This window comes from Corapipo altera, unplaced genomic scaffold, assembly GCF_003945725.1.
Source record: "Corapipo altera isolate COAL_440 unplaced genomic scaffold, ASM394572v1 165, whole genome shotgun sequence".
In the NCBI taxonomy this organism is placed as follows: domain Eukaryota; kingdom Metazoa; phylum Chordata; class Aves; order Passeriformes; family Pipridae; genus Corapipo; species Corapipo altera.
The window spans coordinates 703,377-727,940 of NW_020884954.1; the positions used below are offsets into that span (position 1 = coordinate 703,377).

Consider the following 24,564-nt stretch of genomic DNA (forward strand, 5'->3'; position numbering starts at 1 on the left):
GGGTACATAGTCACCCAGTTTTTGACCCGTGTTCTGTGGTTTAGGCCCTGATATGCTGTTCTGCCAACAATCTAGGCCTTGCCTTGACAAAAGACTAAACATTCCTGCTGCAACCAGGGGTAGGAGTGATATAGGGAACATAGAATGGGGTAAGAGGGTTAAGGAATGTGTAAACAAGGGTGCTACAGGGAAAGGGATGCAAGGGATGCTGCTTTTAGAGTCTACTTCCACTACTTATAAAACTTCCAAGTCTTAGAAAAATAAAAAACCATTAGGGGCTTAAGGCATCAGCTGAGAGCTGTGCTTGTCTTCTTTGGTTGGTACTTTTGTGTCCTTTGTGCTATTGATTGTTTACAGAAAGATGTTTAATGAATTGGCTGTAATCATAACCCCTGGGTTTTTCTTTACTAATGCAGCTTTTATGGTCCTGCAGGCTCAGAGCTGGTTCTCAGTATGTAGCTGCATTTTCCAGCTGTATCACTCGATTGCTGTTAGTAGTGGCTACTCTGGAAGAACATTAATATAAACTGGATTTCTGCTCCAAAACAGACCCTATTAGCATACCGTTAAATTCCCTGAGCACACCTCGCTGTTGATGTAATTGCAGAAAATGGTCAGGTCAAGGTAACATTTCAGCCATCTCAGCAAGTGTATCCTGCTGCTGGGAAGACCTTAGAGGTCCCTTGTGGCTGGACTACAAAGCTCCACAAATTGGGATGAATTTCAGTACCCAGAAGGACATCCTGTTCCTCAGTTGCTTGCTGAAACCCTTACCTTCAGCTGTAACATAGCCTGCCTGTTGAGATATTTCTAGAGAAACATGCCTGAGCTGATGTATTGCTGGGGGAGGGAGAGAGGGACAGCATTGATTGGAATCATCAGCGATGTATGTTAACACTGACTTCCTATCGTACTGTATCTCTGGGAAGTGCCGTGGAAGTTGTTTTTGTAACAGTGGTGCACTTAGGAGTGAAGGGCTCATCTCCATGATTTGAAACCAAGCTGGTGATTGCTTGAGGAGTTTTACAGCCCAAACGTAGCCCGAAGGTGCTTGCTATGTTGGGGCTCTCTAGTTAGCTGCTGTACTGCAAACCTTCTGCACTTCCTCGTTCCTGTTCACAGGCACAACTTGGAAGGAGGTCTTTGCTCTCATCCCTTGTTCTTCATGCTCTCATTGTGCTTATAATGGCAGGCTGCAGGATATTTTAGAAGTGTCTATGACTAGGCAAGAGCAGCCTGACTTCCGGCTGCATCCATAACTAAGATAATTGTTCTATATGAGGTGATTTCTAACAACTGAACTTCCTTACACTAGGCACACTGGGGAAAAGGGCAAGGGCTGAGTGTAGGGGAACAACCTGGAAATAAGGATATCACTTTGTAAGAAACTGTGAGATGTAGCATCCTGATACAAAGATGCAGCTTGATCTAAGCTGGCCAGAGAGAGGACGTTGACTCACCTCAACACTTCTTTCAGTTCTAAGTGATTTCTGGTTGGCTTCTTGTTTAGTTTTATGGTAAGTTACTGTCCTGAAAATAATCTGTTAGTTACTTATGTTCAGAGTGCCTCTCAGAGCAGCATTGTCAGAGATGAATATGGCTGTAGATTTGCTGTCTTTCTCAGGATGGTTTAATGGGCTACAATTTTAGCCTTATTGCTCTTGTTATCTGGATCAGACACAGTGGGAGAGCAGCATTTGCAAAGGGGTGATAAAAGAAACCAGCAGGAATCAAATCTGTCCCAAACCCCACCCTCTCCCTCCAAGCTCTTATGTGGAGGCCTTCCTGCACAAAAGTGGTGTGGTTGGTGCCTCTCCCAACGTTGCTTGTCCTGTGTCACTTTGAACTGCTTTCCAAAAGGTTTGGTGGGATGCTATTGATACCCGTGGTTCAGAGGGAAAACCGAGAGCTATGCAAGGGAGGGAAGTGTGCGTGTTGTAGTCTTGACTTCTCTTTGCTGTCAGTCTGTACTCCCAGCCCCTTCACCCAGATAGGATTTCTGGAGCGTGGACTGAAGAAAGGGAGGCAGCATGTAGAAGTGTCCTGGGAATGTGTGAATTCCAGTAGCAGGGCTGGAGCAGGGGGAGGGATGGTCCTGAAGCCCTGTCAGCCTTTCATTCTTTGCACAAGAATGAAGAGAGAAATGAGGTCCCAGGCACAATGTACTGGAGTGCTGTTTCCCAAAATAATCTTGGCATGTAGCAAAATTTGTCGTGAAATACCTTCAATTTTCTTTAATTGATGGATGAACTTTGTGTCCTTCAGTTATTACTCAGATATCCCTGCTGGACATTCACCTCTGGGCATGATGAGAACATGTGACAAGCACAGTTTGAGTGGACTAACTGGGGAATTATTATTTAGAGAATTATTTGGAATTAAGTATGCAATACAGAAGATGTTTTGTGGGTGTGTTACTCTGGTTTTGTTTGCTGAGGTCTCCTGTGATGCAAACTGAGACTGACTCAGGGTAAATGGCAAAGTTGTGGAGCAGCTATGAAAGCACAGCTCAGATGTCACACCCTTCCCTTGCATCCTGTGGCACAGGCAGCTGTCAAACTTGTTCTTCAGAAAAAGAAGTTGGTGCCGGATTTTCCCTAAAGGGCACGGTGAAAAGCAGAACTGCTGAGGGAGATAGTTGTTTCCAGGGAGAATGAGAGGCTCCCCAAAATTGGAGGGAAGATACTGGAAGGGAAGGTGCAGAAAAAAGAGGGGCATGCAGCTTTCCAGTCCGTTGTAAAAGCTGGGAAGCACTGCTCTGCTGAATCCTGAGTTATAGGGAGGCTGGGGCGTGGTGGGTAACTTATGACTCTGTTTGTCCCTGATAGGAAAACTTAATGAGTCAGTTACAGTGATTTGTGGGGTTCTCAAAGTGTAACAGAAGCACAGCGTAGCTGTAACTACTGGACAGGGGTATAATAAGGCAGTATAATTTTGAAAAATAGAAGGTATTCTGCTCTCCTTCCTTTGAAGACTCAGATTTAGACAGCGTTTTCAGCTTGCATCATGGGGGTTGAAGTGGGGAGGTGATCAATACAGAAGCAGCATTTTCAGCAGAAGGAAACCCTTAAAGGGTTTTACGCGAAGCTTTTAGTCCTGGGAGGAATTTCTTTCTCAGTTGTTTTTATTGATTCTCCTTTGATGGGGGATGGTGAGGCTTGCTGGGATTGGAAATCCTTCTCTCCAGTTTGACTCTCTTCCAGATCTCTCTGAGCTGAGTGATGTTTCAAAGAGGTGTTTTTAGCATGCATACACATTGTGCAGTGTGATCTCTCTGAATGGCAGGGGCATGTAAGCTTTTCACATATGAGCTGAGGACTTCACTCATGAAACTTCAATGTTTCCTACCACAGTAGGCGTGAAATGTGGCAGTGCTCTGAAATGTTTTTCCGTGAACATCTGTGGAAAATGTCTTCCTCAGATTCTTTCCATTCAAGGCAGAACTTGCTGGCTGCAAGCAGAGACCTCGTCTCTCTTCTTTCTCCACTTGCTGTTGCAGAGGGATGTATTTATTCCATTTGGTTAACAATCTGAAATGTTAATGTAAAGGAATTTGTTTGAAATTTCCTGGAATAAAAAAAAAGAAATGTGGATTTTGTCCACTGAATTACATAAACTAGATGTTGGGATACGGCCGTGGCAAGGAGGAACCTACTAAGTCATTAGTTTCCAAATATCAAATCAATGGCAGATTGTTCTCTGCAGAATGTATTTTAAGACCAGAGAGGATCTGGTGAATTTTCTGGTATGACCTCATGAATAACATGGATCACTAGACCAATTTTGTAAAACGAATGCCTTCTGTATGTCCCGTAGCTGTAAGCAAAATGAGCTTATTTGAGGGGTGGGGAAGCTATCCCACATAAAGAATTTAATATTCTTCAGTGCTTATTTTTTGTTTTCCCAGTCTAGAACAGAGGTTCTGCCATTTCTTTCTTTAAAAGGTTGCTCAGCAGTGCGGAAGACAAGAGCAGCTGCCAGTGGTTGTCTTGAAATTTTCTCTTAATTTCATTGCACTGTTTCCACTCCAGTGCATCCTCTCTCCTCCCTAGCTGTTGGTTAATGCATGTGTACATGGCCTTTTTTCAGCCTGGAACACACCTGTCTTCTGTTCCTTGCTGTCCTTCTGATCCCAGTTTATCAAGACAGCTTCTTGTAAGACTTGTGATCCTACTCACCCACACTGAAAATCTCACTTGTCTTCTGATCACCTGGAGGTGCTGCTCCAGTGGGAATACCCTGCAAGGGCTGAGCAGTGGGTGGGAGAGGCTGTTGTCTTGGTGTTCACCCTCAACCTGAGCTGAGCTGACCAGCAAAGGTGGGAGTCCAATAGCTGGGAACTTGCTTGAGATCAGAGTGCTTACCTGAGGCAGGTCTGGACAGGTATCTCTTTCAAAAGGCTCCATCTGGCCTGCAGCTGCTTTTTAATGCTGAGATACCTGGACTCTGTGAAATCCACCTGGTTTATCCTGGCATCGTAAACTCTGCTTTGGCATTTGTCCTTTGATTTTTTCAAACCCTTTCACCATGAAGTGGGAAACCAAGGTTAGTGTTTAGGATGTCTTTGTCCACTACACACTCACAGGGGTTTCCAGAGAAGTGACTTCTTTTCCTTTCCCTTGAGGGGAGCAGGGAGTAGGAAGCTTTTAATCTAATGCTGAGAAGTGTGTTATGAGAAAGAACCATTTGGAGCTTGGCTGTGCTCTGGGCTGTCTCCCCTCTGTGCCACTCACCAGCGGGCAGAAAGTTCTGGAGAGGCAAAAATAAAAGAGAACTTCAAGGGAAGCATCTCGATGAAATCTTCAACTCTGGATTACGTCTGCATGTGAGCTCATTGCACAGCAATGTATTATCACTCCCCTTGGAAGAAGCTGAGATAAACCAAGAGCTGCTGAAATATGAGCTGAGTATTGATGTTGAGCTTGCAATTAAAATGAAATGATGCCCTGCAATGACCCCGGGAGATACTCAATTTCAAGAAAGGCGAATAGAAAGATTCTTAAAGGAAAGAAGCCTTAATCACGGAAATGAATGAAAAGCAATGCAGCAGAAACTCTTTGGCAAGAAAGGCTGGTGTTTTCCAGCCACTGTTAATGGGCAGGAACGTGCTTTGTCATTGTGTGCCTTTGTGCCTGTGTGCATTAATTTGTAGCTGGAAGTAGAAACCACAGACTTAACTACTGAGGGCTTCTTCCAGTAACAGCTATTATGAGGCTTGGGGTACAGCTCGTTAGGGAACAGCTTCGTGAAGAAGCAGGGAAAGGGCAGGGGTCTGGAATAGTGTAGGTGAAGAAACTCATTATCTGGAAAAAGGCAGGTCATGGGATTCTCAGCTGAACAGTGAATGATTTGGTGCCAGGGCAGAGATGAGTAATATTTTGGAGGATGGATAACTTGTGGGTTGCATCATTTCTTTCCCCCCGTTGTGGTCTGTGGTGCTGTCTGATTGTGAGCTGGGAAGCTGCATGCAGGGACTGCGGCCTCGCTGCCCGGTAATGGACTGGGCACAGGCTTCTTGGCTGGAACAGTCTGCTCTGGGTCTCTATTGTCATCAGGTTACTTGACCTTTCTCTGCTCTGCTTGTCTGGGAAATAAAGGTAGTTCATGTCTGTGGGGAGACTACACCTTATTTTGGCAGAGAAGTCCAAACTAAAATGATACCAAAAAGGCCAAAATGTCACCTAGGACCTGGATAATTAGGATCTCTTCTGTTGTAAATCTGCATCTTAACTGGCTTTTGTTTTATTCTCCCTCCTTTTCCCCCATTTCTTGGGAGAATGGGGTGACATCAGGTAAATAGGGCTCAGAATTTTTTTTTTTCCTTCCAATTTGTAAATGCTTAAGTTGAGTAAATTAACTCGATCAACTTGAACTCCTCCTTTCCACCCTGCAGCCTGTTCAGTGTGAGTCTGAACACAAAGTAATAAATCAATTTTGGTGCAGCTTATAAACACTTTTTCCTTTCATTTTTAGATGTGAAAGAATTAGCAAAAGACTCAGCTGAAAACTGTGTCACCTACAGGACTTGGATCCTGGAGTTACCTTCCTGGGTGACAAAAAAATCAACAGTTTGAGCATTGAGATCTGCCATAAGAAGGGACATTCAGAAGAAATTATACAAAAAAAGTTCTGATCCTGGAGCCTGGTTTCTCTTTAAGCACTTCCAGATTTGTATTGGTAAACTTCTAACCTCAATGTCTTCGCTTTCTGTTTAAAGTTTTATATTTTTCAAGCATTCGGAAGGCAAGAAAAGCTCTGAAAACTCTTTATTCCTGTCTCAACAGCAGATGTTTTTTGATATAAAATTGTTATTACTTTAATAAAGAAGAGAACTTCTTTTAGGGGTTGTGTCTAGGATTACACACGGCCTTACTTACAGTGAGGAAGAGACATTTCTGGCTTAATTTAAATCAAAAGTCTCAGCAGAATATGGCACTTTATCATGCTTAGCTCTTACAGTTGGGAATGCTGGTTTGCTTTGTAAATCTGCTCTTTAGTTTCCAAATTATCCAAGGGGCATGACGCTTTATCTTCAAATCTGAAGTTATTAAAATCCAGTTGTTTCTCAGCTTTCAAACTCCACGAGCAGCTTTCCTGCATTTAACTTTGCTTTGTTCTTGACGAGCTTTGCAGGCCACGCTTGATCTGTCAGCCCTGTGACTGAAACTAAACTCTGGTTTGTTTATTCTCCCGAGTGACCAAGTAAGTGCCAACAACAGTATTTCAACCTGTTAAATGCAGGTGGCAAGGTGACCAAAGCCACATCATCTGTTACCTGCAGGGTTCTGTTTTTCCCAGTGTTGATGTAGCATGAACTGGGATGTCACTGAAGGAGAGTTCATGTCACCTTCCCAACCCTTCCTGTGACACTGGAAGCGCTTGAGTGTGGCGATGCTGAGACCCTGATGGTCAGTGTCATCCAGGTGTGCTGGGAGTCACCTGTGTTACCACATGCTTGTGCCTGTAACCTTGGCCTTGAGTTTTTTGGGTGTGTTTTGGGCTGCTTTTTTGGTTGGTTTGGGTTTTGTTTGTGGTGGGTTGGTTTGTTTGTTTGGTTTTTTTTTTTATACCGGAAGGCAGAAACTTTAAGGAAAGAGCTTGGGTTTTGTGTGCCAGTTTGGTGGATTCCAGATCCAGGGTCTCTTGAGTACTGAAGTGTGATGGTAACAGGGGATGATGACATGAGTCACACCACCAGGATCCATACCAAGATTTTTGTGGCACACCTTAGACCTCTTGGGAGGTCATCAGGAACCTTGAAAAATGTATCTGGAAGCATCTTGTTTGCTCTGCTGCTCTTTTTTGCCCAGGTGCTTTTCCTGAGTCTGAAGAAAAGCAGAAGTCGAGTTGAATACAGCCATGGTTTTTCTTGTAACCCACTAAAAAACTGATTTGCTGTTTCTTTGCTTGAGATGGGCATGCAGCTCATTCCTACTTCTCACATCCTGTTGTCAGACAGGTTCAGCTGAAACTAGAGTATATTGTTTAAGCTGGGGACATAAATCTGGTTAAAAGCACTGGTCAGTTAGTGGGTTGGTTTCTTTGGGTTGTTGGTTTGTTTTTTTGGTTGATTGGGGTTTTTTCATTGTTTGGTTTTGGTTTGGTTTTTCGGAACAAGACCAGAAGAGCAGGGTGACGTGCAGATGACTTCAATGAGGGATTAGAGCCATGTCACCAGCTTCTGTGAATCTTTCCCAAGAGGTGTAGTGATCACAACTCTGACTATTATACCTTCTGGTGGTGGTTTAGGGGATTAAATGGTCAGCTGGTCCAGCTCAGGGCTTACAAATCTCTGTTGAAAACAGCCTCCTGCCTTCTCAGGTTTTGTAGTGGGGGGAATAAATCTATGAAGATGCTTTATTCTGTCCTTTCATGCCTGAAGCCTAGGACATGGGTCATGTGGCTAGAAGGCCTGAGAGACATCCAGAGAAGACATATCCCCCTAGGAAGTTGCAACCACACAGTTTTTAAGACTGAACTAAGAAGCTTTCACTGCAATTAATCTTGCTTAGGAGAGGGAAAAGCACAACCCCTGACACATCTCTTGACTCTTTGTTGAGAGTGATGCCAGGACAGTGATCTCTCCCTTGAGGTACAGATGGTAATTTGCAGGAGATGTACCCTACGAGGGAAATAACCCAAGGGAAAGAACCGTTTGTGTCTCACCAAGGGGAAGCACAGTCCTGAAATGACAGCGCAGCTGCTGCCCTCCTGCCTTACTGCCCTGGCAGCTTTGGCTCCTGTGTGGGAGGCCGGGTAGAGATGTGCTTGGTGACCCAGAACTGAGCAGTGTGTAGGGAGTGCTGCATTTCCATGACACATGGCCTTTCCTGGCTGAGTGACCAAACAAGCTCAGCTTTTACCCTCGTGACTTCCAGTGGCCAGGAGTGCTCTGGCTCCGCTCCGCGTTAGTGGTTTGTTGGCATGCCAGGGTTTGAAGGCAGTGTCTGTTGAATGCAGTAGATGTGCCTGGACTTTCAACCCAGAAGTAAGGCCTGAAGAATCCTGTCTGTCTGTACCCTCTGTCTTTCCTTTTTAACTTGCCAGGGCAGGGGTAAGGTAGCCCGTGCTTAGCTGACAAAGTTGGAATCGTGCAGTTCATCACTCTTGCTCAACCCCTCCTGGCTGCCAACCAGGACAGAGCCTGTTTGCTGGAGCAGAGCGTGCCCTGTATCTCTGACATGTCACCTCACTCGCTGCGGGGACTTAGGATAGACCCTGAGCCATGGACAGTATCAGGATTATTATGGTGCTGCTCCGCCTTTGATCAGTGCAGCATAGAGAATGTGCTGGGAATGCAGGGACTTTCCTGGCAGATTTTGACAGTCTCTTTGTTTCTTTTGCTTTGACAGTTCACACGCAGCTTGAGACTTCTCTGGTTATAGTTGGCTGGAGTGCCCTGGTCCATGCTGCCTTTAATCCCCTTGGACCTTGAACTTCTGTCTTCACAACTCCAAAGGAAAGGATGGAAAATATCTTGTTTTATCTGGGGACAAATAATCAAATAGGCTGCAAGGGGAATATAGTTTGGCACGTGTATGTGTAAATGTCAGGAAACAAATTGAATTCACACAGAAAGAATTTGGATAGAGGCTGAGGAAGCAATAGATTAATCTCTGTTGATTTACCCAGAAAAGGACCCTATCATGCTGAGCTTAACATGGGGCTGCAGCCTGCTTGTGAACTCAGTACCTGAAGAGCTGAACTTAGTGATCTGTATCCCTTATTTCCTTAAATATATTTTAGCATAAGCATGTAGGAGCCTTGACTGATAGTCCACATGTAACCTCTGTTGCATCTCTACCACTCTTTCATCCTTGCTTGTTGGGGTAAATTTCAGTATTAATTTTTAGTAGAGAGGTCTTCTAGTGTTAAAATGGGTGCAAAACTCACAGATTATATGTCTGCATACTGCCCTTGTGCACAAAGCACAACTGCTTCTGAGGCAGAGCAGAGGGCACATTGTGCCTGGTAGAAATTATGGGGGGAATTTTGAAAGCCAGAGAAATAATTACTGCATTGGAATTGGAATTAATTTCTTAGCGTGCTATATAATCTCTACTGACCAAAACAAGCCAGGCCTTTGTAGCCTAGAATAGTTTGACCAAAAATTACAGCTCTAGCTTTGTGATACATCCAACCTCAGTTTGGAAATGATGTGCTAAGTGTGTTCAGTGTGGTTGAGCTATCAGCATAGCTTTCCACAGAAACCTCTTGAGAGGGTATGGGACAAGTGGGTTGTCTTGGATGATTTCCTTAAATATTCTCCATCAAAAGCATTGTTTGCCACTGATCTCCAGTGGATTTGAAATTTAAGGTTCCCGTACTGAAACAGTAGCATGTGAGAGTGGAGGAGAGCAAATCTGCAGCTTTTATTTCCTTTCAAACCACATGTGTGTGCTTGTTGTTGCTGCTGCTGTCCCAGAGGTAGCTGAGCCAGGTAATGGAGTCTAGGGAGGGTAAAAAAGATTCCTTCTTAATCTGAGTCACATTCTTCATTTTCTGCCCTGTGAAACAGAGAGTACTGGCAATGTTGGAATATCTGAGGAGTTGTGATTTGGTTACTTTTGCACTAGAGGTGTAACTGCTGTCAAAATTCGGGGATGTTTTGGTTTTTGACTTATGTACCTCAGAAGCCAAACAGCACCATGTTGTCTTGGTGTCTGAGGATTTCACAACAACCTAAAGGTTTTCATCGATATCATCACCACTCTGCATCTGAAGGAACTACTGTGCCCTTGGGCTTTGAGACATCCTCTACAGAAGAAACTTATCTGTGGCAGAGCCTGAAGGAAAACCCACAGAAAAGTATTATCAGATGCACTGCTTGTATTGTCTGTGTTTCAGCTCCACAGCAGAACCATCTGTATTGTTAAAATGCTTGTTTCGCTTTAACTTGGAATTCCTGTTGACAGCCTCACCGAAGAAATACATTCTGGATTAGCCTGAAGACCTGAACTCTCGTTCTCTCAAAGGAGTCTCCAGCTCCTTTTGTGCAGGACAGTAGAAAGCAGAGTGGGGCAGCAGCCTCTGTGTCAGGTGACTGATGGTTTGGGTGCTTTATCTTCGCACAGGATTTAATGACTAAAAATAACTATTTTACAATAAATGATTGCTTATCCCTCCTTCAGAGCTCTGTCTTCACAAACTGGGAGTGAATACTTCAAAATACGTGCAAGAAAGGTGTTGGACACTGAAGAAAAGCCTAATTGTTGTTACTCTTTTCTAGGTCCTGTGTTTAATGTCTCAGTGCATTCTGACAGCCCGACGATCTACCAGGGGGAGGTGGCAGATCTGCTGTGTATCGTCACAATGGAAGGAATGGCACTTGAGCCAGGTATTTCCACAAAACTATTTTACTTGTAACTCACTTGCCTCCACCAGGCAGAGTGGTATCAGCAGTTACAACCCTGTGTCCTTTGAGTGAGGCTGTAGAACTAGATAAATACAGGAGAGTGTGTTTGCTCTACACAGCTCAATTTAAAATGAGGGGGTTTTTTTCACCTTCTGAGGGGAGAGGGGGAAAAAAGTGTTCTTACTGTTAAATCCCCCTCTGCTGTCCATACCAGCTGAGCCCACTGCAGGCAATCTCTGCCTACAACCAGCAGATGGGCCATGAAAACTATTCCTGTTCCCTTTAATTGGAAAGGAGGTCCATTGGCAAAACCATTTAGGAGAAAATGGTCATCTGTAAGCAAATCTTAGTCACCTGGCTTCACACTTCAGAGTGAATTTAAGGCTTAAGGTAAATCTAAAAATCGTAATAACTGACTGCTGCAGCCTAAATGCCAAAAATGTTCATTGCCTTTAGAGTTGAGCATTCTTTTTTCTGTGGAAGAAAGAAATACAGTACCTAGTTCCCATGAAGAGGATAGCAGACACTTTAGAAAGAGATTTTTATGAAAAGCTGAGAAGTTCAGAGAATTGCTCAAAACCTAGCTGCTTGCCAAGCATCGTCTGAGCATTTGTCAGAATGCTGTGAGAGCAACTCTGGTTCTTATACCCAAAATTTTGGGTTTGCAGTGAGTTTAGGGTTTAAGTCCTTATATATATGAATATAAACATCTCTTTAAAATCTACAAATATGTATGTAAACATAAATATATGTGTATATACCTAAATGTAAAGATGTCAGGATTCATGCAAAACTTAAAAGTCTACACATAAGCCAGTACAAAAGAGGTGCTGTGCAGAAAAAATTACTTCCAATGTAGTAGCTGATGATTTGAAGTACCAGACTTAGTGAAGGCCCATCACTTTGAAATTCCAAGGTGTCTCTTCTACATTAAATCTGAGTGTAGCAGGGAAGCAATTTGCTAGATTGCAGTTGTGTGCTGCCTGTGAAAAAATGATAGAAGTCATTGTATTATTGAAATGCCTGGTAGGGAAGAAAAGCTGAGTAAACTTTATTGCTGTCAAAAAGAGTCATATCCTGGGATACTGGGCACAGGAAGCAGTGCTGTGTGCCTGTACATACACCTCAGTCTGTCCTGAGGTTTCTGCACAGCAGGAAGCCTTTTCCAAGCTGAGGTGTGCCCAAGCTCTTACAGGTATTGTTGCGAGGCAGTACTCAAAGCAGCTGCCTTCCCTTCCAGAGCAATAATTGCTGGCAGGGAGCAGCTGCTGCTTCTGGTGGTGTTTGACAGCTTTAATAATGTTGGGGGTTGTCACATGAAAGAGGCCTCAGCATCCCTGACTCACTTAAAGCTTGAAGACAAGAACACAGGAAGCCCCACCTGAGCATGAGAAAGAATTTCTTTGCTGTGTGGGTGACTGTGCACTGGAACAGGTTGCCCCAGCGATCCTGTGGAGTCTCCTCTAAGAGATTCAGAAGCCATCTGGACACAATCCTGTGCAATGTGTTCTAGGGGACCCTGTTCGAGCAGGGAGGTTGGACCAGACGACCTCCAGTGGTCCCTTCCAGCCTTACCCATTCAGTGAAAAGAGGCTGCTTAGTAACAGTAGGTCTCTCCTGTCAGTGCTTTGCTGCACTTGGGTTTGTGATGGTTTTGTTGTGTATTGGTAGCTTGAGACTGGGAGGAGCATGGACAATACAAGGGTATTAAAGGGATTGAAGTAAGAAAGTGTTGTCTTCAAGGAGCCGCTCATCAGCACAGTTGAGTTCTAATTTGGCAACTTCATAAGGGTTCATGGATGTCTGTTGAATTGACAGATGATGCCTGGAGTTGAAAATGATGCTGTTTCCAGCAGTCATGAACAGCCAGAGCAGAGTTTTAAATGTCAGCACTGTAATCTGTTCCATAGCTGGGTAACGTCATCTTGGACACGACAGATCTTTGCCTCTCTGGATTTTTTTTTTTGCCTTTTGTTTTTGTTTGTTTGTTTGTTTTGGTTCTGTTTTTTCTTTTACAGTCTGTAATGAGGCACAGGCAACAAATACTCCTAGAAGGGGGTAAAGTGTGTCACTGTGGCAGGTTTTGAGGGAACTTTTCAGTCCATGCTCTGAGCTTCTGGTTGCTGGATGAGCAGGATTTGAAACCTAACCAGTCCTATGTGGAGAAATGCAGTCTGGGCCCTTCCTATGGGCCTGAGAAGCTGGTCCATTTTCAGTCCTTGCTGGTCCTCTGGATGAGACCGGCAGAAGAACTGCAGGGAACAGCTGGAATATAAGTAACAGCTGCAGGGTGTCCAGGCTTCCCTTGTCAGTCTGCCTTTTTAGCCTGGGGAGATGGAGGGGACTACAGCAGTGGGCTAATGGAGCAGCTTAGGTAAAAGGCCTTAAGGGCAATGGTAGCAAACAGATGTAGTTCCTCACTAGTAACCTTATTCCCCCATATCCCATCTCTGATCTGTCTCTGTGCTGAGTCAGATGAATTTAATTCACAACTGGAATGGAGAACTTGTTTTTTAAATTAGCGCCAAACGTTAGACAGACCGTGGAAGTAACAGGGCTGTCTCATCCCACTGGAGAAATAAGGCATGCTGTCAGGGAAAGCCTACACCTCATAATCAGATAAACATGGCAAGAGTTGCCAGCATCTTCTGGAAGAAAACAGATGAATGCAGTACAGACATGGTTTTTCCATTTGGGAACGTGATGAGAAAGAAGAGCAGAGCAAATGCATTTGACTTTCTTCAGAGGGGCATGATGGCCTTTCAAAAGCCATCTGCTCTTCTGGTGTCAGGCCTGCTAGAAGGCTGTATTTTGGGCTCTTTTGTGAGCAGAGAAGGACCAGGGATTTTCACAGGATGTCTTGCTAAATGCCCCTCCAAAACACTTTGAACACATTTGGTATGCCAGACAGCTCTGCTCTTGTACACACAGTTACTCAACTGTGCAAGCATTAGCTGAGGATTAGTTATGTATGCCTCCTGTAATAAGTTGAGGTGTCAGGTGCCACCTCTTCTCTCTTTGTATGCGCAATCAGAAAACTAAAGTACTTCCAAGGAGCTGAGGAAAAGTTAAATGGCCAATTATCTTTGTCAGTGCCATTTTTTTACAGTTAGATCCATCCATTTTTTTTCTAGAGGCATCATTTATGGATTGAACCCTCGTCTGGTAGAGGCACCTCACAATACTTTCAACGTCTCTGTGTACCCACCCTGTGGGAAATTTTCAAAAGGGTAGGAAAGGTTTTGGCGTGACTGCTACATGCTTTAATTTCCTCTGCTTCTTTGAGACCCTGCTGAAATGGAGTGTGTATTACTAAGCTTAGTACATGGCAGCAACTGCTCCATCTAAAGAAGTGCTCCTTTGGCTTGGTAGCTAGGGTTGGTGTTTTGAATTGATATGAGGGGGAGTATATGTGTGTCAGGGGGGAATAGTAGTTCTTCTGTGCCCTGAAGATATAAAAGCTGCTTCAGATATTTCTGTTGAATGCACATTTTCACAAATGATCTCTCTAGACTTCCCAGATCACCCATTCTTGGGCTGTGTGCTTAGGGATTTAAAAGTATTACTTACTGTGACTGAAAGGAGATGTTTTTTTTTATCTGCTCCAGACAGACTCAGTGGGCACTCTGGAGAATTTAACAAAACCAGCTTGTTTACCTCTTATATAGCTTGAAGTGGTTTGCTCAGCTCTCTAGGAAGCTCTATTCAACCTCATTTAAATGTAGTAAACAAAAAGGGTCTCAAAATTGTGATTCATTACTGTAACAGGATACTGAGAGAGCTCCATTCTAAGCAGTGGAAGTGTATGGTTCCTAAGAGCTGGTCTAGAAATAGGATTCCCTTTTTTGAGGAGCGATTGGCCAGGGAAGCAGCTAAGACCCAGACAGCTTAGTCCTGTGTGTCAAATCGAAATGTGCATAAAGATGTGCTTTACATGTTGATGATCCTCGCTGACTGAGGAGGGGAGGAAGCACAGCACCACCGTTACTCTGCTCACAGAGCTCTGAAAGCATCCAGCTCCCAGGGCCTTGTGTTCCTTTAGGAGAGCATCTCCATTGCATGCCCTGGTGGCTCTGAGGTCCTTGGTGGCCTTCTGGGCTTGGCACTGGGATGTTTTGCTTTACTGGGGGGCGTCTTGTCGAGGTGTCCCACACTACTTATTGTGTGGTACAGAAAGAACCAGTGAAAGAAACCTTTAAGTGTGAGTGTGGTGCTTGAAGTTGAGTTTTTTGTAGATTTGGCACAAAAATTGTGAGTGTGACTTCTCAACATTGATACAGGGTGTATGTGGAATGATACAGATGCTTTTGGGAAGCCTGGGGTGTGACCTGTTTTATGTCAGTAAACCTACATACTTATTCGCACTTGGGAGCTGCTAGGCATGTTCACCTCTGGTATTTAGAGAGACCTGATTTATATCCTGGCTTTGCTAAATTTTCCTATGTTTTTATTGCATGAAACCCAGAGATATATAGAAATGAATCATATGACTTTGCTGTATTAAGCTATTTCTAGGAGGATAGTGACAGAGGACTTGGAGCCAAATCCTCCCTCTAACTGTCTGTAGTGAGTCACTAATTGCACACTGTGTATACTGACTAATAAAATATGTTGGCATAATACTGTTATCCCATGTTGTAATTACAGAAGATAGATCCAACTATTCCAAAATGACAGCACTCATCCTTGTATGTGGAGGGAAGGGAACCTCAAATTGTCTGGGACACAAAAGAAGGAATTCTTCGAAGTTGCCTGGGAATCCGAAGGCTAAATTATTATCATCTTTTAATATCTAAATTTATTGCTTAAACCTCTTTTAGCAAGTTTAATGGTGTGTTCAGTGTAATTTGACTTGGCCTGAAAGGTGTCCATATGCTCCTACAGTACCTGGAAACCCAAGAGCTAATGGCAAGTGCTGATCTTTGGAAGGAATTGGTCATTCCCAACGTGATTGCCTGTGGACCAGTGCTGTTACCGTATTTGGCATAAACAGACAGCAGAGATGAAGAGTGGTTTCTATAAACAGAGCTCTCTCTCCAGCAGAGGCCCTGTTTCCCACAGACAGTTGGATGAGTGCACAAAGCAGAGGTCAAAGTTTGATCTTGTTGACTGAGCATGTTTATGATAATTTTTATTAACTTTGGTTTCAAGGGAAGTGCTTTGAGCGCTTTGCCAAGTAACTAATAGCTGTACTTGTAGTATGACAGGCAAGAGCGATTGCTGCGAGGGCTGCTGGTCCATGTGACCTGTGCTGAACCCCATGTGGGACTGGGACACCTACTCCTGCTGTAGGGCTGCAAAACAGGCCATGTGCCATCACACAGAGCACCCGCTCGTGGCAGGCAGGGCAGGAAGCTGGCTGGGCTCCCAAAACAGTTTGACCAGACAGTGTCTCTGGTAGTAACATCTGCTTTGTCATATTTTTGTTTTGTTTTCTGAAAATGTGTGTAAAACCAGTGTACCTTAGGAAGGAGTTAATTCTATCCAAAACACTGGGTAGGTTTTCTTGTCTGCGGTAAGGAGGAATGTTCTACGTGACCAACTGATGCTATACTTCAAGTAACAGAGCTGAGGACAACCCTTTACTTCACTTTAAAATATTAAGGTTCCCTTCGTTGCTGAAGTGTTAGCTTGCCTGATGGAGATGTAAAAGTTGTCTTCACTTAGATCTGTAAACAGTTTGAGTACAACAGTAGGCTTAGGCTTCAATTTTTCCATTATCATGGAGATCAAATGTGAAAGTTTAGAGAAGAGCAAACTCAGACAGAGGATCAGTTTTAAATTCACAGTGCTAATACTGTGTTTTTCAGAGATCTCAATATTAGAAAATGGAGGTTTGATGTATTGCCAGAAATCACTGGGACTGCCTTAGGTGTGTGCAGAGGTTAAGTAAGCCCTGTGCACACATTGTACCAGTACCCAAAACTCAGGACAGAAATAGTAACCTCTGTTTCCAGTTTGGGCCCATCAGTTTGCTAATGTGCCAGGAAGGAAGACCTGTTGAGGAAACAAGTGAGCAGCCTTTCCTGTCTATGCTGTAGGTCATGCCAGGTTTCAGGCTCTGACAGGTGTTGCTGGGCTCATGTTAGCAAAGAATAGCAGTGATTTTTAAAGTAGATACTTAGCTACATCAACCTAATGGGGTTAAGACTGATCTGCTAATAAGATCAATAAGACCTTGCATGAACATAGCGAGCTAGATGTGCTGATGGACTCTGACTACCTGTCAGACGTGTTAAAAGTGGAAGGTGATGCAAATATGTTTTATAGACTGTGTCCTTGGGTGGTAAAACTCGTACAAGGCATGATGTCTGATGGGTCACAGTAACCCACAACCCTGGGAAAAAAAATGTATAAAAGCATCACAGTCAGGCTCTGCTCCCGAATGCTTTGTACTTGTGTAGGTAATTTTTTTGTGCTCTATGCAGAACCTTGTGTATTCATTTAGGCAAATAGTAGATGTAAGGAAGGGATCTTCAGGAAAGAGCCTTCTGATTTTGTGGTTGTGTAGGCCCTGCATGAAGACAGTGATTGCAAATTACTCTCTGCTAGCAAATACCTAGTGCTTCCACTCCCTTTTCACTGCAGGTTCAGCATAATTATAGAACTTCTTATGATACTAAGCCTGCTTGGTAAAAACTTAGATCAGAGTTAAACAGAAATTTTAGAATAGCAGGCAGAAAAGCAAGAAATCTCCTCTTTGTCATCCCTGTAGTAAATCAGTCTTTCTGTGCAACTCCATTCTTCCTGTCAGTGCATTTCTTTGCAGTTCACTGCTTGAATCCTCCTAGAAAGGGCATGTTAAGGGGACTCTTTTTTTCGATCTTTTCCTTTTTTTCCTCTGCTGTCAGACCAGTGCTGGCTGTTCTGCTTACAGATTAACTTATCTGCTGAGAAGTGGCACTATGAATACTTCTCAGAGCTCACCAACATGTCTAAATTCTTCTTTGTCCACCAATGCAGATGATATGTCCTTTGATGTCTCCTGGTTTGCTGTGCGCTCCTTCGCCTTGGACAGAGAGCCCATCTTGCTGGCCTCGCTGGACCGGAGGGGGATCGTGACACAGAGCAGGAGGAATGGCAGCAGTGACATCAGCCTGGAGAGAATCAGCCCGCTGGAATTCCGGCTCCGTGTGCATGGCTGTGAGGACCATGACTTTGGGAACCACTACTGCGTAGTGACCCCGTGGGTGCGATCTGCCACGGGCGTGTGGCAGCGGGAACCCGACATCAGAGCCAAGCCCATCTTCCTGTCTGTGAAAATGGATGGTAAGAGATCGCAATGTGTGCTACTCGATTTGTTTTCAACACCATATTATGTCTCTCTGTGGCAAATACTCCCCGTAACTACTTTTGGAGGTGCCTCTGGTAATCTCATTAGATTTTGTTGTCCTTTTTCTGTTGTTCGCAATTTCTGATTCGAGGCTTTTCAGAGTGGAAGAATCTGTTCTGCCTGAACAGACGACAGTCTTAAGACTGGAGTGTTCTCTTCCCTGGTCATCTCTTGGTGATGTTTTGCATAGCTGGGGCATCTCCCAGTCAAGGGCATAGTATCCTCTCCAAATGTTAACCCTTCTGCTGCCTGCTGGAGGAAGCCTTGGGTTTGCAGATGGGGCGTGATGAAACAGTCACATTGTGGTTGCTGTCAAAGCTGAGAACAGAAAGTCAGAGCTCTGACTCCTTCTGCCCTCTCCTAACAACAAGTGCATGTTGCTCCCTGCACTTTATGCCTTGTTTACTTTCCAGCCTGAGTTGCAAGTGTTGCTAGACTTCATGAGAAGGAAGTTGCACGCTGGATGCTGCATTCAGCACATAGCTCAGGAGGGAAATGAATGCAGGAGGGGTTTTGAACCAGGTGCTTTCTTCTCGATATTTCCAGGAGAGGTAATTTTTGGAAGTTCCACGAACTTAAAATGAACAAGGAGCTTTTGTTCTCCCTGCTGTGCAGATAACTTTTGTAACTGTATATTCCAAACTCCTTACAGTTCTTACTGTCTTTTAACTGAGCAGTAGGTATTTCCAAATCAAATTTTTTGTTTAGGCACCAGCTTTGAAGGTTGATTACACAGAGTAAGTAAACAGTAATTCTAATCATTCAAAGTGTAAAGGAGTCCACTCCTTGCTTTATGGAAACATATTACAAAGAATGCAACCACACTCTGCCTCTTGATGGGGAAACAAGCCAATGCTTTTGTTTGGAGAAGTGGGTAACAGGATACTTCTTGGAATGATCTCTACTTTGCTATCTCACTCCAAGGCTCCTTTGGTGCTTCCAGCCTCTCTGAGGCTTTGAAATGGTAGAGGAAGAATTGGAGGTGAAGAGGAAAGGGAGACCAGTAAGAGACCAGTTTTTCAAACCTGAGAAGATTGAAACCAAGAAGGAAAATTAGTGCCATTTTCTTCTGAAATAATTAATCTGTCCCTGACTGAGTAATGTGTGATTTTTCTCCTTTTTCATGCAAGAATAAATGAAGGGGGATCTCTGAATTTCTCAGTGATATCTAACGACTTTGCCTTCCTTTTTCAGTTCTGAATGCTTTCAAGTATCCCCTGTTGATTGGCATCGGTCTGGCCACTGTCATTGGACTCTTATCCTGCCTTATTGGCTACTGCAGCTCCCGTTGGTGCTGCAAGAAGGAAGTGCAGGAAACGCGGCGAGAGCGTCGTCGGCTAATGTCGATGGAGATGGACTGAGCGTGGGAGCAGGACACACACTTGCATTTAGGGAGAGACTCACAGGGCTCTTGGATTGTGTTGAGACACTTGCTCGCAGGCCCAGACAAGACAGTGCATTTGCTCTGACTTCAACCTGGACCTCAAGCTTCTCCTTGTTACACGTCGTGTCCTGAGAACAATCAGGCCATATTTAGCAACTTGGGAGTTCTCCTTTTCCAGCAGCACTTTCTGCATAGGGATCATGTCCTTCTAATGTGCAAACTGTTGAGCCTTCTTTCAGCAGGGCCCTGTGACAAAATTCATTAAGGGTTTGTTTGTTTGTTTGTTGGTTTTATTTCCCCCCCCCTCTTGGTTTTGGAAACGTGTTCCTGTATGAAAGCATGGTGGGCAGGATGATGAATGGGAAGGAGGCTGGTGTTAGACTTTCATTGTATGAACTGATCTGTTTTTCCCCTCTATCCCCATCACACCATCCTGTTCCCTTTCTCTGTCCACCTTGGTGTCTCACAGGCTTCTCTGTGCTGGGTTGAAGGCTGGAGAAGGTTCCTGTGCTGGAACCATCATGAGGCTGTTTCGGCAAAGAATTGGTTTATGGTTGTCAGCTGCCTTCTCTTCCCTGGCTTTCCAAGAGGTTTCAGTTAATCCTGAAACATAGCTTGCCTGGTGGAGATCTTTGAGGCATTTTTAAAAATCTCTTGTTTTCAGTGCTCAGAGTTCTTAGCTGTGGTGAACAGGGGCTAACTTGGCAATCCTGAAGAGCCAATCCTCAGGCAGGCATTTGATGGATGTCTGCCTATGGCCACCTTCTCCCCCACCCTTCCACCTTCTCTTCTGCCCACTACAGCTGCTCACATTGTGCCTGAGATCCTGTTCTGCTTGTGGCAGGGGGGCACATGGGTAGCCAGGGACAAGACTCAGCCTTCTGCTGGCCTCAGCAGAGAGGTGAGAGACCTTGGCCCACTGGTGATGGTATGACTTGGGAATAAAATAAGAGATAGAACTTTATCTGCAGTTGGTCATGTTTAGAGAAGACTTGTAAACTATGTATTACCAAATGCACAGACCAGACCCCAATGCTGCTTCTGCCAGTCCCTCGATGGTAACCCTTGAACCTTGGGAGAACAGTCAGAGATCTGCAGTAGCTGCAGTGCAGCTCAGGGTGGGAATAGGAGCAAACCCAGGAGGGCAGCAAAAATCCTTCAGGTTTCAACAGTCCTGGCCTTGAGCATGGGCCTGCAGCAGGGCTTTCCCCACGGGCTGGAGACCTATTCCTCGGTGCTACAGTGCAGAAGTCCTGCTTTGGTCTTCCACATATACTGACCTGGCTCCTGAGTGGAAGCAATATCTTTTCCAGGCAGTTCTGTCTTCCCAGCACAGCTGGTGCTTTAAGCAATAAAGGTCAGAATAAAGATACTGTGTATAAACAAACGAGGAATTAGGACTGCTCCACAACCTGCTCTCGCAGCCAGGGTTTGGATTGCATCAAGAAGGGTGAGAGATGCAGAGTTGAGGCCAGGGCTCAATCCTTTCCAGATTTTTTTGAGATGAGAGATGCTAAAGAAGAGCATCCATGGAAGGCAGTGGCTGTGGTGTGCTGATGCCAGTCTAGACATTAGTGATGTACTTACTAGACAATCTGCTTCGCTAATAACTCATCCCACTGCATATTCCAGGGGAGCTGCAGGTCTAGTATCTGGGCCGTGAAGGTTTTTTGTGGTAAGTTTTCTTTGTGTGTGTTTTTTTCCCTTGTCTAGCACTGTGACCTTTGTTCTGAGGCTGACGTGAGGGTGTTTTCCAGAAGGCTGTTCTGCATCCAGCATGTGAACACACATGCAGCCCCATATGTATGCATAGAGTATTCACAGAGGTGTCCAGTGATTTTTGGAAGATGAATGTGAAACATTTTCAAAATGGACTTGATTTGCAGAGCTGAGGCTTGCAACTTGTTATTTGACTCTTTAGGGCTTTTCATGTAGCATTCCAAAACTGGGATATGCAAAACCTGTGAACCTCTGAAAGACTTAGGCCTGAACATTCATAGCAACTTTTTCTTTCTGGCCTGATGTTTTTCTTTGTGGAAGAGCTTTGAAAAGGGTAATATTTCAGGCAGACGTAGCTGCCTTTCCTGAAGAACAGGGCAGAAATATTCTCAAGCTTCCACTGTGAAAGCCCAGAAATTTGTAGCAGTGCTTTAAAAAGGGAGTTCAGGAAAGGATTCACTCAGATATTAGTTTGACACCAAGAATTTTCCTTCCTCTCCTGTTTGTCTGCTGTAGTGAAATCTTGTTTTTTCCCTTGGATCTTATGCAACACCATTCTGATGTTTGGGATGCTGGCTGATCCAGCAGCTTCTTTCCTGCACTGACATCTGCTTTCTTCACAGAAGGCCTGTGGCATTGGGGCATCTGGGGAGGGGTGGTGGTGGTGAAGTTCCAAGCACAGCATCAGTCACTTTTTGTCCTGACAGACTCCTTGTCTCTAAGCTCTTGGTTAGGTCTTAGGGAGAGAGGTTCGTGACCGCAATGCAATAATTAGGGAACAGATGAGCAGGGAACAACCAACTCTTCCCAAACACACAACATAGCACAGTTCCTCCCTGCTGGAAAAAACTCAGGGTTATTTTGGTCAGGGCTCCCTGCTTCTCTGGTGAAAGGTCCCCATGTCCTTATGCTGACCTTCCTTCATGGCCTGTAACAAACCATCTTTGTCACTCCAAGTAAAGGAAGTTTGCCACTAACTTCTGTTGCTGACAGCCCCTTGGAAGGCAATGCTGCATCCCATTCCACCCTGTATTTGCTGTAGTTGGGAGGCTAGAAGCTGAGGGGCTAGACCTAGCCCCCAGGTTTCCTTCTACTTGTGCCAATTTTGTATTATCCCCTTTTTTAAAAATAGAGCATGAATCTTCTCTCTAATGAAAAAAATATAGGCCACTTTTCATGTTTTTTATTATTATTATTATTTCCTGTGTGACCAGGGTTTGTGTGAGTGGAGGTGTGTGTGCATCTGGTTGTGTATTAAACCTGCAGAGTATCAGAAGAATAAGCTGCCTGAGGTGCAGTACAAGCATCCATATCCTCCCTGCTGCAACCTGTGGTATTGTCAAAGTATCCTAAGGGCTCACATTGATCTTCCTCTGTTTGCATTGCCACATCTCCTGGTTAAGCTGGTAAATTCCTCCAGGCACTTGGAATTTCAATCCAGGACAACCTTGAACATCATAAAGCAGAAGGACAAGATATTTTCTTTCTTTTGTTTTAATTTCAAAGTTACAAAATAAAGTTTTGGGCACAATTCTGGAATGCAGGTACTGAATAGTTTTAACAATGCTGTGTAAAATGTTTCTTTTTATGTTTAAAATAAAGAGCGAGCCTTTTTGATTATGTCTGTGCTGTGGGTCTGGATGTTTGAGCTATGGGCAGTTCTTTCCCTGTACCTTGCATGTGTGCAGACACTATTGTTGAAGGTATAAAATGTAAACCTTGCAGTCCTGATTCCAGCACTGTTTACCCTGTAAAATAAGCATGAGCCCTATTTTACAGTAAGTTTTAAATATTTGCCTACACTTCTGCGATGAATTGGGAAGCAGAATTGTTTTCTGAGTCTATTGTGTTTCTTCCCCACTGTAAGTCAACCTTTTTGTTGGGAGAGTTTTCTTTTGATTAGCTAGGGCCAGGAGTCACAGTTGGGAGTGTTATGTTTAATATCTGCTGTAAAACCTGGGCATTAGATGTTGAGTCTTCCTTGAAATCCTTCGTGAGGCTTCTTGTTTCCAAGGTACCAGGAGCAAAATCAATAGTGTTGGAAGTAAATTTCCTGCTTGCTTTGCCAATGGCTGAATTTAGGATTTTTTTTTAATTTTTTTTTTTTTTTTTAACCCCCAGCAACCATGCAAGGACACTGTGATCATACAACAAGGAGGTGATTTGCTGTCATGGTTTAACCCCAGCTGGCAGTCAAGCCCCAGGCAGCCCCTCGCTCGTTCCCCCACCTGCGGGATCGGGGAGGGAATCGGAAAGGTGGAAGTGAAAATACACGTGTGATGAGGTAAAGACAGCTTAACAGGGAAAGCACAAGCCATGCACTCAAGCAAAGCAAAGCAAGGAATTCAGAAACTGCTTCCCATGGGCAGGCAGGTGTTCAGCCATCCCCAGGAGAGCAGGGCTCCGTCACGCGTAACGGTGACTTGGGAAGACAAATGCCATTGCTCTGAATGTTTCCCCCCTTTCTCCTTCTTCCCCCAGCTTTATATGCTGAGCACGATGCCATCTGGTATAAGATATCCCTGGGGTCGGTTGGAGTCACCTCTCCTGGCTGTGTCCCCCCCCAACTCCTTGTGTCCCCCTCGCCCACTCACTGGTGGGCTGGGGTGAGAGGCATAAAAGGCATTGGCTCTGTGTAAGCCCTGCCCAGCAGTTAGAAAAACACCCCTGCACTAGCAGCACTGTTTCCAGCACAAATCTAAAACACAGCCCCACACTAGCTACTGTGAAGAAAATTGAATTTATTCCGTCCAAAACCAGCACACTTGCTTTCCAACGTGAAGTTGTTTGAGGCAGAAGTGTTTTTGGGAGGCCAAGCCAGGCTTTGGCAAGGTGAGTTTGTGTTCAGACTGGTGCATGCTCTGTCTGAAATGGCAGTGGTGCAGGCTGGTTGGCAGCAAAGTGTGTACCTTTTGGCTTCTTTCTAGATGGTGGTGTCACAGCTGGCAGGGAAAGGTGTGCTCTGCAGAGTGAGCTTACAGGAAGCTGGGAGGTGGCACCAAGCTGTAAGTCCTTAAGGAGTGACAGGGACTGTCAGCCAAGCTAGAGGAATGTCATAAATGGTCTGTGGTCCCTCAACAGAGCCTTTGCCAGCTGCAGATGTTTAACACATACAGAAGTAATGACTGGTATGCTTGTGAGACAGCAGTTGTTTAGCTGTGCAGGTCACAGCTTACTTGGTAAGTTTGGATTAGCTCTGTGAAATCCTCTTGCCCCCACCTCTTGGGGTGACCTGGGTCTTAGTACTGTTCTTGTAAACGTGCTAGGATTTTA

At 44.5% G+C, this 24,564-nt stretch overlaps 1 protein-coding gene across 3 annotated transcripts in view; it reads left to right on the forward strand.

Moving 5' to 3' along the window:
* The window catches only part of PTGFRN (prostaglandin F2 receptor inhibitor), a 67,917-nt gene extending 45,004 nt beyond the window's left edge, over positions 1–22,913 (forward strand). For all 3 annotated transcript variants that reach the window (XM_027663610.1, XM_027663611.1, XM_027663612.1), the window contains 3 exons: positions 10,730–10,837; positions 17,819–18,124; positions 19,383–22,913. In XM_027663610.1, the coding sequence (XP_027519411.1) occupies positions 10,730–10,837; positions 17,819–18,124; positions 19,383–19,549 (581 nt within the window). In that variant the 3' untranslated portion in view covers positions 19,550–22,913. The remainder of the gene's footprint in view (positions 1–10,729; positions 10,838–17,818; positions 18,125–19,382) is intronic.
* The last annotated feature ends 1,651 nt before the right edge of the window (positions 22,914–24,564 follow it).